Genomic DNA, 16124 nt, shown 5'->3' with positions numbered 1-16124 from the left:
GTGCTGGCCCAGGATGCAGATGTTCGTGTAACAAGTGTGTACAGGGCACTCACTGTGTGGCAAACAGAATTTCAGGCACTGGAAACACCGGAGAACAAGATAAAGCCCTTCCTGGGCGGTGGCCAGCAGTGAGGGCTGGCGGGGGGGGGGGGNNCAGGAATAGGGGCTTTAACGGGGCAGTGAGCTGCAGTGTGGCAGCCCAGAGGTAGGAGGCGGCAAGTCTTCACACGGGAGATCATGTCCCAGGGGGCACCTAAACCACACAAGGGGGCTGGGCCCCCAAATTGAGGGGAGGGCACATNGGGAGAGCACCTGCCAGGTCTGGAAGGTGAGAGGCTCTGGTGATTTCAGAGGAAGGACTGGCTGTGGACACCTCAGTCCCTCCTTCCCCTGTGCCAGGCTCCCGAGGGCTCACGGAGGTGAGCTGGATGGACAGTCCTGGCCAAGAGTGAAGGGAGTGTTGCTTGGGGGGCGGGCTGGGTACTGAAAGGTATGCTTTTTCGAGGGGGTCGGGGGAAGGTGACGGGGAAATGGCTAGTTCCAAGCAGTGTGCCCGGCGCCCCCGGGTGTGCCCGTCCTGCGGAAAGTCTAGCCTACAGGTGGGGAACCCGAGGTCGTGAGACAGAACTGAGCGGACCTCCCTACGCGGGGAGGGCAGACGTCAGCCCTTCCGCCAGCGGAAAGGACAGTGAGCAAGTTGTCCTCTCGACTTGGCCTCCCGCTGAAAGCAGGCGGGCGAGCCGAGGATGCGCGCGAGGCTCTCGCGGGCGGGGAGGCGGGGCCGGGGGGACCGGGTCAAGTCGCACGGCCGCGCGCACGGAGAGCAGGAGCCGCGGAGCTACCGCCGGAGGGGGCGTGGCTTGGGGGGAGTCGCACCTCTCAAGGCGGGGCGGGGTTTGGCGAGAATTTATGCAAAATGGGAAGAGGCAACATCCTAAGTTGGGAGGACGGGGCGTGGCCTAGTTCCAGTCGAGGGGAGGGGCGTGGCTCAAAGGCGTGTCGGGGCGTGTTCTCGCCCTACTTGGGCGGTGGGGGCGTGGCCCGGCGCGGCGCGCGGTGGATCTGAGCCTGCGCGCGCCGGAGTCAGGGGTCACGGCGGCGTAGGCTGTGGCGGGAAACGCTGTTTGAAGCGGGTGAGTAGGGGCAGAAGGGGGATTGCAGGGATTCGACTTGGCAGGGAAGGAGGGTGGAGGAGCCGGGCATGTAGGCCTGAGAGAAGGGTTGCGAAGCGGGCCGTGGCGGGGGGAGGGCGCGCGGTAGAGGGGGAAGGGCCAGTGGTTCCGGGCGCGTGCGCGGGGGCGCGCAGGAAGATGACTGGGGTTGGGGGGGCCCCTCGGGATGCGGGGGGCTCTTGTGCTGGGCACCTGGCCCCTGGGTGAGCCGGGGGATGTGCCCTGGAGGATCTTTGGGGCGGCAGGATCCCGGACGCAGTGGAAGACTGAATTGGTGCACGTGGTGGCATGTGCTACCCCTTATTCACTAAATATTGAGTATTCTATGCCAGGCACCATTCTAGAAGCAGAGGCTACAGCCCGAACAAGTCAGAGAAAGTCGTTGGCTCAGGAGAAGACAAACAGTAGACAAGTGATAAGTAATAACGGTAAAGCAATGCTTTCGGGGCTTGGTATCTTATCCGAAGTGAAATAAAGCAGGGTAGCCTGTTTCTTTAGCTGCAGTGATCAAAAATCCTCTCTCTGGAGAAGTGGCATTTGACAGAGAAGTCAGCCATGTAAAGAAAGATTTGGACAGCGGGACCATCAGGCGCAAAGGCCCTGAGGTGGGAAGGAGTTTGGCCTGTTTGTAGCTGGAGCCAAGGAAACAGGCCAGGTTGGAGGCATGATGGAGAACCCTATCCTTGCCAACGTTGCCGTGGGCTTTGGCTCTCATTCCAGGTCCCACAGGGAGCCAGGGGAGGTTTTGAGCAGCAGAGCGACCTGGCCCACCCTGCGTTTAGGGAAAAGTCCCTGGGTGCTGATTGAAGATGGGATTGTAGTGGGAACAGGAAAGCAAGGAGGAAGGCCAGCTGGGAGACCAGGGGACAGTGGCTCAGACCCCAGTGCTATCTGTCAGCCTCAGGTTGTCTTTGGGGTTGGAGCCAGCAGGACGCGGGGGTGTAAGGAAGAGCTCAGGTGGCTGGGGCGTGTGGTTTGGCTGATGGAGAAGATGGAGGCAGGGCAGATTTGGGGCACCGCTCAAGTGGCGGTGAGTGGGCAGGGTTTAGAGAGGGGCAGGGTGATGTCATCTTCTCTGCTCCGTAACCCCACCCGTGCCAGGAGCCTGTGGTTACCTGCCCTCCCCCGCCCTTGGCTGTGTCTCACACGCAGGCCTCTTGTCACTTAGAGATGCTCCTTTCCTACCAGAGACCTTTGCGACGCTGCTCCCTTCTCCTGCGCTGCTCCTTTCTGCGCTGCTCCCTTCTCCTGCGCTGCTTTTCCCTCCGTCTTCAGTCCCTCTTTCATTCACCTGCTCTCATGGCAGGGACTTTGCTGGCACTGGGGAGCCAATGATAATTCAGTTTGGTTGGGGGGAGGCCAGGAGATCTGAATCCAGAGTGCTCTGAGCCAAAACAGGGCAGCACGAGTCTTTGGGAAGCGAGAGAAGGAAGCTTCAGGGGCTTGGGAATACTTGTGGGGTGGGTGACACTCAGGAGTCTAAAGTGCCACACCTTGAAGTGGCCTGCGTTCCGGACACCGTGTGAGTGACGCTGGGACCCTAACTGGAGTGAGACCCTGACCCCTGCATTTTTTTTTTTAAGTTTATTTATTTATTTTGAGAAAGGGAAAGAGAGAATCCCAAGCAGGCTCCGTGCTGTCAGTGCAGAGCCTGACGCAGGACTTAAACTCACCAACCATGAAATCATGATCTGAGGCTTTTTTTTTTTAAGTTTTAAGATTTTTAGTTTTAAGTAATCTCAACACCCAGTGTGGGGGCTTAAACTCACAACCCCCAGATCAAGAGTCACATGCTCCACCTACTGAGCCAGCTGGGGGCCCCCAGTGAGGCCTGTTTAAAAAAATTTTTTTTAATGTTTATTTATTTTAGAGAGAGACAGAGAGCAAGCAGGGGAGGGGCAGAGAGAGAGGGAGACACAGAATCCGAAGCAGGCTCCAGGCTCTGAGCGTCAGCACAGAGCCCGACGCGGGGCTCAAACCCACAAACCGCAAGATCATGACCTGAGCCGAAGTCGGAAACTCAACCGGCTGAGCCACCCAGGCGCCCCCATTCATCTTGTCCCCTGTCCGTCCCGCAATGCCCAATGAAGACTATGGGGAAGGGGATTCTGTCTTGTCTCCTGCTGTGCCTGCTGCTCCCTGAAGAGTGAGTGCCTAGGACAGAGGACGAAGGAAGAAGCTCACAGAATCTTCACGATATCTCCCGAGGCAGGTGCTGTCACCCACTCACACAGTGACTAGAGCCAAGGCCCAGAAAGGTGAAGCTACCTGCCCGAGGCGGCACAGCTAGCTTGGAGGGTTCAAAGACAGGCAGGCGTGTCCCAGAGCCCCACTGTGAGTCAGCACCGCAGCCTGCCGGCCTGCAGGGGTGTCTGGCGAGGTACAGGGGTGAACTGCTCTCTGCCCAGCGGAGGAGACAGGCCGGAGATGGGTTCTTCTGCTTGCTCACCCCTGTGCCCTGGCTCCCACACATCTAGAGAGAGAAAGATTAAATAATTGCAAAAGTAACTTTTCACTCTGCCCTCCTCCCCACCCGCTTCCGGAAAACTACACGCTTTTCATGCTTTGGCCTCGTCCCTCCTCTGGGCCTGCCTGACTCTCACTACCCTTGTCACAGGCCAGCGACCATCTGGGCCTGTGTCTGACTCCCCCGCTTCTCCGCGTCCTCAGCCTTGTCCAGCACAGGGCCTGGCTTTGGGATGTGTTTGCTGGGTGGCACCGCCCCCCTCCTTTTCTCAGCCACCTAAGTCCTCTGTCCGCAGAGACTCAGTCCTAGGTCAGCTCTTCCAGGACAGTCGGCGGCCCCTCGGGGCACCCAGGGCACCTGGTACTACTTCCCTTATTGCCCAGGTGCACCCAACCCAGCACTGCTTCACAATGTGAGCTCCCCAAAAACGGGTCGGGGGCGCCAGAGTGACTCAGTTAAGTGTCCGACTCTTGATATTGGCTCAGGTCTTGATCTCATTCAGTTTCATGAGTCCCAGTCCCACATTGCACTCTGTGCTGGCAGCACCGGGGCCTGCTTGGGATTCTCTCTGTTTCCCTCTCTCTTTCTGCTGCTCCTCTGCTCACATGCTGTCTCTCAAAATAAATAAATCTTAAAAAAAAATTTAGTAAATAAATGAAAGTCTTAAAAAAAAAAAACAGGCCTCACTGAGAAGGTGACATTTGAGTAAAAATCTAAAGGAGGGAGGGAGGAAGCCATGGGGACATCCAGGAAAGAGTCGGGCAGTGGGAATGGCTTGTGCAAAGGTCCTGAGGTAGGACCAAGCCTGGCATGTTCAGGGAACAGAGAGGAGGCAGGCAACTGGAGCCAAGTGAACAAGGGGAAGAGGGCAGGAGTTAATGTCTAAAAGGGAAGGGGGTGATTGTGCAGGGTGCTGGGGGCCAGCCAGAGGACTTTGCTTTAGCTCTGCATGAGATGGGACCCAGGGGCCAGTTCCGAGGGGAGGAGGGATGGGATGACCTCGCATATTTGTACGGGATCCCTCTGGTTGCTGTGTGAAGAATACACTGCGGGCGGCGGGGGGGGAGCTCCTCATTCATCCAGCACCTCGTTCTCCAGCGCCTGCTGTGTGCGTGCCATCCACTGTGCAGACACTGAGTGACAAAACAGACCAGATCCCTGCCGGCGCTGGGCTCTGGCTCCAGCAGGGGGAGACAGACAAAAAGCAGTGCACAAAATAAAGCCGCCAACAATCTTGAATCTTGGAGAACCGAGGGACCCGGGCTGGGAGCCTGCAGGGGCTGGGAAGTGCTGAGACTCAGGTCGTGCGCAGGCGGAACAAGAGTATGTTATGAGGGGAAGAAAGAAGATGGGGTGACTCCGAGGTGCTTGGCCTGGTGGGAATTGCCCTTTACTGAACTGGGGTGCTGAGACGGGTGCAAGGAGCAGGTCCGGGCGGGGGGAGGGGAGAGGCCCGGCTTGGGAGTGCGAGTTGCCTACAGACTGCACAGTGAGCAGCTGGGTCGCGCCTCTGGGGACGGGAAGGCAAGCGTGATCAGTGGCGTAGAGGTGGCAGGGAAAGCCATCAGATAGAGATGGGACAGGAACCCCGAGGGAGGGAGTGTCACAGAAAGCAGCGGGGCACTCAGCCTCCTCTATTTGCCAGTGACGGGTGGAGAGAAGGAGAGGGCGCCGTGCTTCCCTAGCTCCTGTCCTGCGCCAGGGCGGCTGGGAGGGGACACGGGGCTTCTTTCCTCCTAATCTGTCCTCCTTACGACGGGAAGCTAGCATAGGAACCTCGATTTTGCTCCCTGAGTCACCTTCCCTCTCATCACACCCTCCCGGCAACAGCCCGCTGACCGAGGGCGGCCAGACTGCCCCCCTCCCGCCTCCCCTCTGCATGGTCAGCGGCCAGCCGTTGCCCCTCCGCCCCACCCAGGCCTCTCCCCCCAAGTCTGAACTCCATCTCTCCAGCCGCCTGCGCGCCCGGAGCAGAGGCCGCAGGCCTTTTCCTTCCTGAGGGATAAGCTACCCGTAGGTGTAAAAGGAGAGGCCGTGCAGAACCTTCGTCCCGAGCGAAGCGCGTGTGCGCCCGTCCCAGCAGCACTGTTCCTCGTGGGCAAAAGGTGCCCACGCCGCCACTGTGCCCGAGGGACGGACGGGCAAACACGGTGTGACGCAGCCACGCGGTGGGGAAACCCTCGGGCATAAGCGGGAGCGGGGGGCCGACATGTTCTGCTCACGGTGGAGCCGGAAAACACTGGCCTGAGGGAAAGAGGCCAGACCCCGAGCGCCGCGTATTGGAAGCGTCCGTGTGTAGGAAATGCCCAGAATAGGCAAAGCCAGAGACGGACAGAGTGGGTTTGCGGTTGCTTTGGGCTCGGGAACGTGGGGTGGGGGCGGGCTGAGCTGAGGGGTGATGGCCAAGGGTGTGGTGGGGGTTCATTTTGGGGTGATGAAAAGGCTCTAAGGTTGACCGTGGTGATGGTCACACAGCACTAAATACACTGAAAGCCATCAAACTGTACACTCGAAATGTGGGCCGTTTGGTGTGATTTCTGTCTCAATAAAAATGCCCCAACCCGTCCCCGCCATCCCAGGAAGCCAGTGTTACCAGTTTATTACCTATCTTCCCAGAATTATGCATTAAAAACAAACATGCTTATATGTATTCTCCCACACACCTTGTAAAAATGTTATTTTTAAAATTTTATATATTTCCCCCCCAACTTACTTATTTTTTTAAGTAATCTCCACACCCAGCATGGGGCTTGAACTCACAACCCTGAGATCAAAAGTCGCATGCTCCACCAACTGAGCCAGCTAGGCAACCCCCCTCAATGTTTGCTCTGAAAAATTGCTGTTGTCATGCATAGGCATTGCATGGAGCGGCCCCTGGGGGGCTCAGTCGGTTGGGTGTCCGACTTCGGCCCAGGTCATGAGTCGCTGCTCGTGGGTTCGAGCCCTGTGTCGGCTTCTGTGCTGATAGCAGCCTGGAGTTTGCTTCCAATTCTGCCTCCCTCTCTCTCTCTCCCCCTCCCCTGCTCACACTCTGTCTCTCTCTCAAAAATAAACAAACATTTAAAAAAGAAAGTTGCATGACAGACACAACAGAGGACCCCCACGTACCCTTTGCCTGCATGCAGCAGCTGTTAACATGCTGCGTCATTTGCTTTAACTGGACACACATATACTTTTTAAATTTTCTGTCTTTTTTATTTTTGTTTATTGATTTTTTTAAGTTTATTTATTTATTTTGAGAGAGAGAGAGGAAGAGGGAATCCCAAGCAGGCTCTGCTCTGTCAGTGCAAAGAGCCCATGGCAGGGCTTGAACTCATGACCTGTGAGATCATGACCTGAGCAGGAATCAAGAGTCTGACACTTAACCAGCTGAGCTACCCAGGTGCCCCTTTATTCATTTTTTAAAATTTGTTTTGAGAAGGAGAGAGAGAATCCCAAGCAGGCTCAACTCTCCGTGTGGAGCCTGATGTGGGGCTCGATCTCACGACCTGAGCCTAAATCAAGTTGGATCTGAACCGACTGAGTCTCCCACGTGCCCCATTTTTTTCTTTTTTGGCTGAACTGTTCTCAAGTTGTAGTTATCATGGTACTTGGCCTCCAAAAACTCTAGCAGAACAGTGACATCCTACAGAACTGTGGTAAAATTCTCATAATCGAACCATTTAACCCGAGGCAATACTGTTACCTCAAAGGCAATCCTTATTTCATTTGTCCAGTTTTCTGGTAATGTTCTGNTGAGAGAGGGAACCAGAATTTGAAACAGGTTCCCGACGTGGGGCTTGAACCCACAAACCATGAGATCATGACCTGAGCCGAAGTCGGATGCTCAGCCAGCTGAGCCACCCAGGTGCCCCTGCATAGCTATTTTTAATATATATATATATATTTTTAAGTAGCTTCATCTCCAGCCCAGAGCCGAACACGAGGCTTGAACTCACGACCCTGAGATTAAGACCCGACCTGAGATCAAGAGTCAAACGTTTAACTGAATGAGCCACCCAGATGGCCCTGCTCTTTTTTATTTATTTTTTTTAATGTTTTTTTATTTATGTTTGAGTGGGAGAGAGAGGGTGTGCATGCACAAGTAGGGGAGGAGCAGAGAGGGGGACGGAGGATATGAAGCAGGCTCCGCTCTGACAGCAGTGAGCTCCATGCGGGGTTAGAACTTAAAAACTGTAAGATAGTGACCTGAGCCAAAGTCTGACGCTCAAGCACTTGAGCCACCCAGGTGCCCCAGCTGTTTTTTATTTTTGATTAAAAAAAATTTTTTTTTTAATGTTTATTGTTGAGAGAGAGTGAGCACAAGTAGGGGAGGACAGAGAGAGAGAGGGAGACAGAGGGTCTGAAGCAGGCTCCATGCTGTGAGCACAAAGCCTGACGTGAGTCTCAAACCCACTAATTGTGAGATCATGACCTAAACCCAAGTTGGACACTCAACCGACCAAGCCACCCAGGTGCCCCAGCTATTTTTGATTTTTTAATCCAAGATCTGATCTGTGGTCACACGCTACATTTAGCTGTCAGGACTGTGTAGTCTCTCCTTCAATTTAGAGGTTTCCTGGCTTTCCTACCCACCTCCCCCCCCCCAACCCTTTCATGATATTGACATTTTTGAAGTTTCCAAACTGGTAGTTTTTGCAGCCCAGTCCTTACTTTGATATGATTGTTTCCTAATGCAAAGACTCAGGGCAAACTTTTTTTAGACATTATTTTTTTCTAATATAAAAAGATAGCAATCTAAGTACACCTTTCTGCAATGTTGGCTTCTCTAACAATAGGTCTTTGAGAGCCCTCCACATCAGTACATAGAGAGCTTCCTCATTCCTTTATACAGCTGCATAATATTCCACGGAACAGACTTCGTGCAGTTTATTTAAACAGTCCCCCAGGGGAGGACATTTAGGTGGTTTCCAGGCTTTTGCCACTTCAAACAATGCTGCCGGAAATAACCTCATAAATGCAGTTTCTCCTATGTGATAGTATATCTCTAGCACAAACCCCCTAGGTGGGGAGATGGGGCCTTCCAACTTTTATGTTTTAATGGAGGTGGAATTTACATATAGTGAAATGCACAGGTTCTCAAGGGGACAGTTGTGGGTAAGGTACATTTTCGTCAGCCCAGAAAATTCCCTCATTCCCCTTCCCAGTCAGCCTCTCCCTCGTAAGCAGCCCCTAGCCGGGTTTGTAGCACCGTAGATTAGTCTATTCTGGAACTGTGTAGGGGTGCCTGGGGGGCTCAGTCAGTTAAGCATCCCACTTGATTTCGGCTCTGATCGTGACCTCACAGTTCGTGGGTTCAAGTACCACTTTGGGCTCTGCACTGACAGTGCGGAGGCTGTTTGGGATTCTCTCTCCCTCTCTTTCTGGCCCTCCCCCACGTGCACCTGCGTGCGCTCTCTCTCTCTCTCTCTCTCTCAAAAATAAACATTTTTAAAAACAGGTTAAAAAAAAAGGAAAAGAAAACTTTGTGTAAGTGGCACCACAGCATATATACTCTCTCATTCTCAATTGAGGTGAAATTAACCATTTTAAACTGTAGAGTTCAGTGGCATTTAGTACGTTCACGATGTTGCACATCTACTACCTCTGTCTACTTCCAGAACATTTTCATCACCCTTAGAAGGAAAACCCCACATCCGTTAGCAATCACTCCACATTTCTGCAAGGCATACTTGTGTGTCTGGCTTTTTTTTTTTTTTTAATTTTTATTTTTTTTAATTTTTAATGTTTTATTTATTTCTAGGAGAGAGAGAGAGTGAGAGAGAGACAGCATGAGCAGGGGAGGGTCAGAGAGAGAGGGAGTGACAGACTCTGAAACAGGCTCCAGGCTCTGAGCTGGCAGTCAGCACAGAGCCCGACGCGGGGCTCGAACCCACGAACTGCGAAATCATGACCTAAGTGAAAGTCGAACGCTCAACCAACTAAGCCACCCAGGCGCCCCGAATTTTTAACGTTTATTTATTTGTGAGAGAGAGAGAGAGAGAGTGGAGGAGGGGCAGAGAGAGAGGGAGACACAGAATCTGAAGCAGGCTCCAGGCTCTGAGCTGTCAGCACAGAACCCGATGCAGACCTGAGCGGATGTCTGATGCTCGACCGCCTGAGCCGCCCAGGCGCCCCCGTGTGTCTGGCTTTTTCCGCGTGGCATGTGTTTGAGATCCGTCCATCCAGTGTATCTCTCCGTGGCTGCCTCCTGTCTAATGCTGAGATGTATTCCATCGTATACCAACCCGAACATTTGCCAACAACACATCTACAATGAGTTCGGATTTTTCTATTTGTTAAGGTCTGGGCTAAGCTGGAACAGAGACTCCATGGCACAGTGGTCCCGGAAAGATACAAGGGTATTTCTCCACATAACTGCCTTCAAGTAGGCAGTTCTTCCCCAGAAGCTTGTCAGGGGGCCTGGGTTCCTTCCATCTTGTAGCTCCGCATTCCCTGAAATGTTGACCTTGACCCCTTGGTTCACCTCCACTATATCCATGCTCCAGCCACAGAGAAGAGGGAGGAGGCAAGAGGCAAACTTCTTTTAAGGCTGTCCCAGTCATTCCTTCCATGAAATAACTCAGTAACAGGAGCGTCCCTGGCAATGCATGCTGGGAAATGTAGTCTTAGGCGGGGTCGCCTGTGGCAGCTCAGAGGTAAGGGGTCAGTTGCAAAAGGACAAAGGGGAGACTGGATGTGGGGCTCGGTGGGGTTAGGGGACCTGGAGGTGTTCATTTGAACTTACGGCAGCTGACCTGTTCCCTACCCGCCCTCCCTCCCAGCTAGGTCCGGGGTCTGGCTTGGGCTCCTGTACTCTGTCCAGGCCTGGACGCGGGGAGGCATGTACTTTTAAAAACTTTCTTTCTCTTTTTTAATAATCTTAAACTGATGGGAAGATGCAAAGAATAATACAAAGAGGACTATATACTCTTTACCCAGATTCACATGTTTTAACATTTTCCCTGATTTGTTTTATGATNGAGAGAGAGAGACAGCGTGAGCAGGGGATGGTCAGAGAGAGAGGGAGATACAGAATCTGACACAGGCTCCAGGCTCTGAGATGTCAGCACAGAACCCGACCCGGGGCTCAAACCCACGAACCGCGAGATCACGACCTGAGCCGAAGTCGGACACTTAACCGACTGAGCCACCCAGGTGCCCCAGTTGAGTGTGTACTTTAAGTTTTTATTTATTTATCTTGAGAGAGATAGACTGTGCAAGTGGGAGAGGGGCAGAGAGAGAGAGAAAGAGAGAGAATCCTAAGTAGACTCCATGCTGCCTGATGTGGGGCTCGAACTCATGAAACCTTAAGATTGTGACCTGAGCTGAAACCAAGAGTCAGATGTTTACCTGACTGACCCACCCAATCACCCCAAGTGTATATTTTCTTAGAATATTCTCTTACTGGGGGCGCCTGGGGGGCTCAGTCAGTTAAGCGTCTGACTTCTGCTCAGGTCATAATCTCACGGTTCATGGGTTTGAGCCCCGCATCAGGCTCTGTGCTGACAGCTCAGAGCCTGGAGCCTGCTTTGGATTCTGCGTCTCCCTCTCTCTCTGACCCTCCCCTGCTCACACTGTCTCTCTCAGAAATAAATAAAACATTGAAATTAAAAAAAAAAAAAGAATATTCTCTTACTGAACCATAGTGAAGTTAACCAGCCTGAATAGGCTTAACTTGAATACAGTCTTTGGTTGAACCTACCAGAGGATTTGTACCTTCATATCAATATATCTTATCAAAATATGATCCAAAATAATTTTTCAAATGTTGCAATTAAGAAAACATAAATGGGGCTCCTGGGTGGCTCAGTTGGTTAAGCGCCTGACTTTGGCTCAGATCATGATCTCACGGTCCTTGAGTTCGAGCCCCACATCAGGCTCTGTGCTGACACCTCGGAGCCTGGAGCCTGCTTCAATTCTTTGTCTCCTTCTCTTGTCCCTCCCCTGCTCTCTCTCTCTCTCTCTCAAAAATAAATATTAAAAATTTTTTTAAATTAAGTTTATTAAAAAAAACACTATAAACATGTAAATTGCAGCCTCTGTATGGTTTTTTGTTTGTGTTTCCTACATTAGATCCTAGATTACAGGGGGGTGCTATAGAGGGCATTTTTTTTAATGATTAAAAATTTTTTTTTAATGTTTTATTTATTTCTCTGAGAGAGAGAGAGAGAGCATGAGCAGGGGAGGGTCAGAGAGAGAGGGAGACACAGAATCTGAACCAGGCTCCAGGCTCTGAGCTGTCAGCACAGAGCCCAACACAGGGCTCGAACCCACGAACCGCGAGATCATGACCTGAACTGAAGTCAGACGCTTAACCGACTGAGCCACCCAGGCACCCCTATAGAGAGGGCATTTGGGGGGATAGTTAGAGAAACTGGAAAATGGACTCTTTGTTATGCTGTGGTTGAGTTGTTGTTAAATGTCCTGGATTTGATCACCACACCTTGCTGGTTTTAGAGAATGTCTTCGGGACGCCTGGCTGGTTCAGTCAGTACAGTATGCGACTTTTGAAACCAGGGCTGTGAGTCCAAGCCCCGCATTGGGCATGGAGAAAGAAAAGAGAAAGAGAGCCTGTCCTTGTCCTTCAGCAACGCATGCTAAAGCACAGGGTCAGGGGCATAATATCCAACTGACATATCTGACTGATGCACACCTACCTCAGATGACTCGGGAAACTCAGTTGCACGATGTGCACGTATTACCATATTCTGTATGGAGGCAGCGATGAAGCAAGTGTGGCATCAGGTTGATAACGTGGGGGATCTGGGTGAAGGGTGTGCAGTGTGCAAATTCGAACTTACTTCAGAATTAAAAGGACTTCGATTTCTGTTTTTTTTTTTTTTAATGTTTTTATTTTTGAGAGACAGAGAGAGGTAGCATGAGCAGGGTAGGGTCAGAGAGCAAGGGAGACACAAAATCCAAAGCAGGCTCTAGGCTCTGAGCTGGCTGTCAGCACAGAGCCCGATGTGGGGTTCAAACCCCTGAACCGTGAGATCATGACCTGAACCAAAGCCAGACGCTTAACCGACTGAGGCACCCAGGCGCCCTTCTGTTTTGTTTTTAAGGGCAAGGGAAGCCTGTGAAGTGATTTGAGCCGGGAAGGGACTGGATCACATTTGTGACTGGCCTGAAGAGGTGCTTCCCAGCTGCTTGTTGGAGGAAGGCCCAGGCAGGCGGGGTGGCGGGTAGGCGCGGGCATCAGGGACAGAGGTTTATGGAGAGAGAGGGGCGTGCTGCAGACTGGGTCTGTGAGTGGGTGGAGGCCATGCCTGTGACGGGGGGTTGGCCGGGGAGAGCAGATAGCGCAAAGGATGTAGAGGGTTTGAGCACGTGAGGAGAGGGTGGCACCGAGCTGGGGAGTGGGCTGTGATCATATTAACTGATGGTATCTGACACGTGGAACCACCGCCCTGTGAGCCTGGGGTAGAGGGTCGTGGTACGCTTGAGGCACTCCGGAGAATGAGAAAAGGCTCACGGTCACGGTTGGTGCACGGGGGGTTCAGGAGGAAGGAAGACATGAACCCTCTTCGAGCCTTGACTCGCCCCACAGGATGGATGGCAAGCGGCGGCCGGGCCCGGGCCCCGGGGTGCCCCCGAAGCGGGCCCGTGGGGGCCTCTGGGATGAGGAGGAGCCGTCTCAGCCATCACAGTTCGAGGAGGAGCTGGCGCTGATGGAGGAGATGGAGGCGGAGCACAGGCTGCAGGAACAGGAGGAGGAGTTGCTGCAGCCGGCCCTGGAGGGAGCTGTGGACGGTGAGACCTGTGGGGGGACCCCCTGCACCCCCCGCCCCCACGTCGTGCCTGGGAACCACGTCGGCCACAGAGCTCACCTGTAACTTCTGACTTGTGGCCCACTTTGAGCTCCACGAAGTGCTGGCCTCTGACCTCACACCAGTATGCCTGCCACCGTAGTTGTCTGCGGTTCCAATTCTGACCTTGACCTTTGAGCCCATGACCTCTCCCCGGTTTCCTGCCTGATCCAGAGCCCCGCCTCCACCTGACTTTGCTTTTGCACATCAGGGGCCACCTGAGAGACCATGGGCTGGGCTGGGTGGNCTTCCAGCAGTTGGAGATCGACCATTACGTGGGTGAGCTTGGTGGTCAGGCCTGGTGGGTAGGAGGAGGGCCCAGGCTTTGAGGAACAAGATGGACACTCCCAGTCCCCGTCCACATGGCCAGGGCTGGGAGAGGCAGGGACAGGGTTGTGTGTGCCCAAAGGGGCAGCAAGAGGGGAAGGGGGGTTGCACGTGTCCAGTGGGCTTCCTGGAGGTGGGGACTGTCTTCCAGCCGAGGCGTGAAGGTAAGAGCTGGCTCCTTGCCGAGGGGGGAGGCGTGTGGTTCCACATCCATGCGTCCATCCAGTGTCTGTCAGGAATGGCCAGGCATCTGCACTGAACCAGGCCCTGTTCCTGTCAGGCCAGGTCCCTGCTCTCCGAGGCTCAACTTCTAGAAGGATAGGCGGAATGAAAAAGGAAGTGGAACCTCAGGTGGCCATGATTTAAGGCAAACGTAAAGCAGGGTGGGGGTACTGGACCATGCATCCTGGAGGTGTGGGAAAGCCTCTCCGAGGAGGCGGCAGGGAGCTGCAGGGCAGTCTGGGAAAGGGGGTTCCAGGCAGAGGGTCCTGAGGGGGCAGCAGGTCNCCATGGGGATGGGGGGGGGGGGGCGGGGCACGGGAGATCCTCTCCGCCAAGGCAAGGACTCCGGGGCTCCATTCTGAGCGGGCTGGGAGTCTTTGGCCATGGAGAGACCCAACCCCGGCTCGCAGGTGAGAAGGCTCCCCTGCAAGAGGGTGAAGAGACGAATCACAGGCAGGGAGGAAACGTTTGCCGCCCCTGGATCTGAGCAGGGGCTCATGCTGTGAGTCTGTGAGGAGTGTTCAGATCTCAACAGTGAGAAGACAGTCCAGTCCGAAAGTGGACAAAACACTCGGGCCGACAGTTCCCGGAGGATGCCGCTCAGTGTCACCGGCTGTCATGGAACTGTACATGACAGCTGTGGTGAGACAGCACACCTACCAGGAGAGCTAAAGAAAACAGCGCCGCCGCCACCAGTCATTGCTAAGGACGCAGAGCAATTGTAAAGTTCGCTCACGCCCCGCTGTGGGAACGCTGTGTGTTGCTGCCCCTCTGGGAAACGGTCTGGAAGCTTCCTAGAGTTCAGCCTACCCTTCCCCCCCCAGCTTTGTTGAGATACAAGAGTCAAATCCACTTTCTTCCTAGGACCAGGCAGTTCCACCCCTAGATATTTCCCCTGCAGGAACGAGAGCCAGCAGACTGTGTGATTCCATTTATACGGTTAGACTCAAAAAAAAGGGCACCTGGGTGGCTCAGTCGGTTAAGCCTCTGACTCTTGATTTTGGCCAAGGTCAGGGCCCCACAGTTTGCGGGACCGAGCCGCACGTCTACGCTGATGGTGCGGAGCCCATGTGGCATTTTCTCTCTCCCTCCCCTGCTCACGCTCACAAGCGCTCTCTGTCTCAAAATAAGTATTTTTTTTAAAGTTAAAACAAAGACAAAATTAGAACGAAGGAGAGCGGCCCATCAGTGCCAGGGGCTGTGGTTACAAAAGCGCATCGCTCAGGAGCGGTTTGGAGTGATGGAAGTGTTTCGTACCGCGGTTTTGTTGGTGGTTACATGAATCTGCGTATGTGTTAAAGCTCCTGCCACTGCACACGCTCGATTTTACTTTTTAATATTTATTTTTGAGAGCGCGTGCGCGGGTGAGTGGGGGAGAGGCAGAGAAGAGAATCACAAGTGCAGAGCCCAACACAGGGCTCAAACTCACCAACCATGCGATTGTGACCTGAGCACTCAGATGACTGAGCCAGCCAGGCGCCCCTGTTTTGCTTTTCAAAAGAAAGTATTTTTTGCAAAATGGCCAGGGGGCTCTCTCTGGCTAGAGTGGGGAGACAAAGCCGGAAGTGGAGACCAGCGGAGGCGCTCAAAGCCCAGTGACTGGCGTGGAAGGAGCTTGGAAGGCCCGTGCGGGCAGAAGCACCCGCGCTGCGGGAACCAGGGGCTGTGCTCCCAGCAAAGGAGGAGCCTGGAGAGGCAGACCTTTGAGGAATCCGAGGGGGTAGCCCCTGCCTCATCCTGTGTTTCCCCCCCGCCCCNCCTGCCTGGCCCAGCCCCGCCACCCCCCGGCTCAGCGCCAGTGCTCCGTGCCTTCGGAGTCACTGATGAGGGCGTGTCCGTCTGCTCCCACATCCACGGCTTTGCGCCCTACTTCTACACCCCGGCGCCCCCTGGTGAGTGGCCCCACCCACCCCCAGCCCCCTGGAGGCCCCCTGGAGGCCCCTGCGCTTCTGAGTAGCTCTCCCACCCCCAGGTTTTGGGTCGGAACACCTGGGCGACCTGCAGCGGGAGCTGAATGCCGCCATCAGCAGGGACCAGCGCGGAGGGAAGGAGCTGGCGGGGCCGGCCGTGCGGTCTGTGGAGCTGTGCTCCCGGGAGAGTGAGTGCCGCCCCGGGGCTCCGGCGGGCAGGGCTCCCTCTGCGCCG

At 54.2% G+C, this 16124-nt stretch overlaps 1 protein-coding gene across 1 annotated transcript in view; it reads left to right on the top strand.

The window, feature by feature from the left end:
* The first annotated feature begins 1094 nt into the window (after window positions 1–1094).
* POLD1 (DNA polymerase delta 1, catalytic subunit) overlaps window positions 1095–16124 on the top strand; it is a 27437-nt gene continuing 12407 nt past the window's right edge. Inside the window, 6 exon segments of the mRNA XM_077747045.1 lie at window positions 1095–1133; window positions 12687–12806; window positions 13172–13420; window positions 13654–13709; window positions 15704–15871; window positions 15952–16077. Of these exon segments, the coding sequence (XP_077603171.1) occupies window positions 13173–13420; window positions 13654–13709; window positions 15704–15871; window positions 15952–16077 (598 nt within the window). The 5' untranslated portion in view covers window positions 1095–1133; window positions 12687–12806; window position 13172.

Source organism: Crocuta crocuta, unplaced genomic scaffold (assembly GCF_008692635.1).
Source record: "Crocuta crocuta isolate KB4526 unplaced genomic scaffold, BGI_CrCroc_1.0 scaffold334, whole genome shotgun sequence".
Classification (NCBI taxonomy): domain Eukaryota; kingdom Metazoa; phylum Chordata; class Mammalia; order Carnivora; family Hyaenidae; genus Crocuta; species Crocuta crocuta.
The sequence above is the reverse complement of the archived record's forward strand: the minus strand, read 5'-3'. Positions and strand labels throughout refer to the sequence as shown.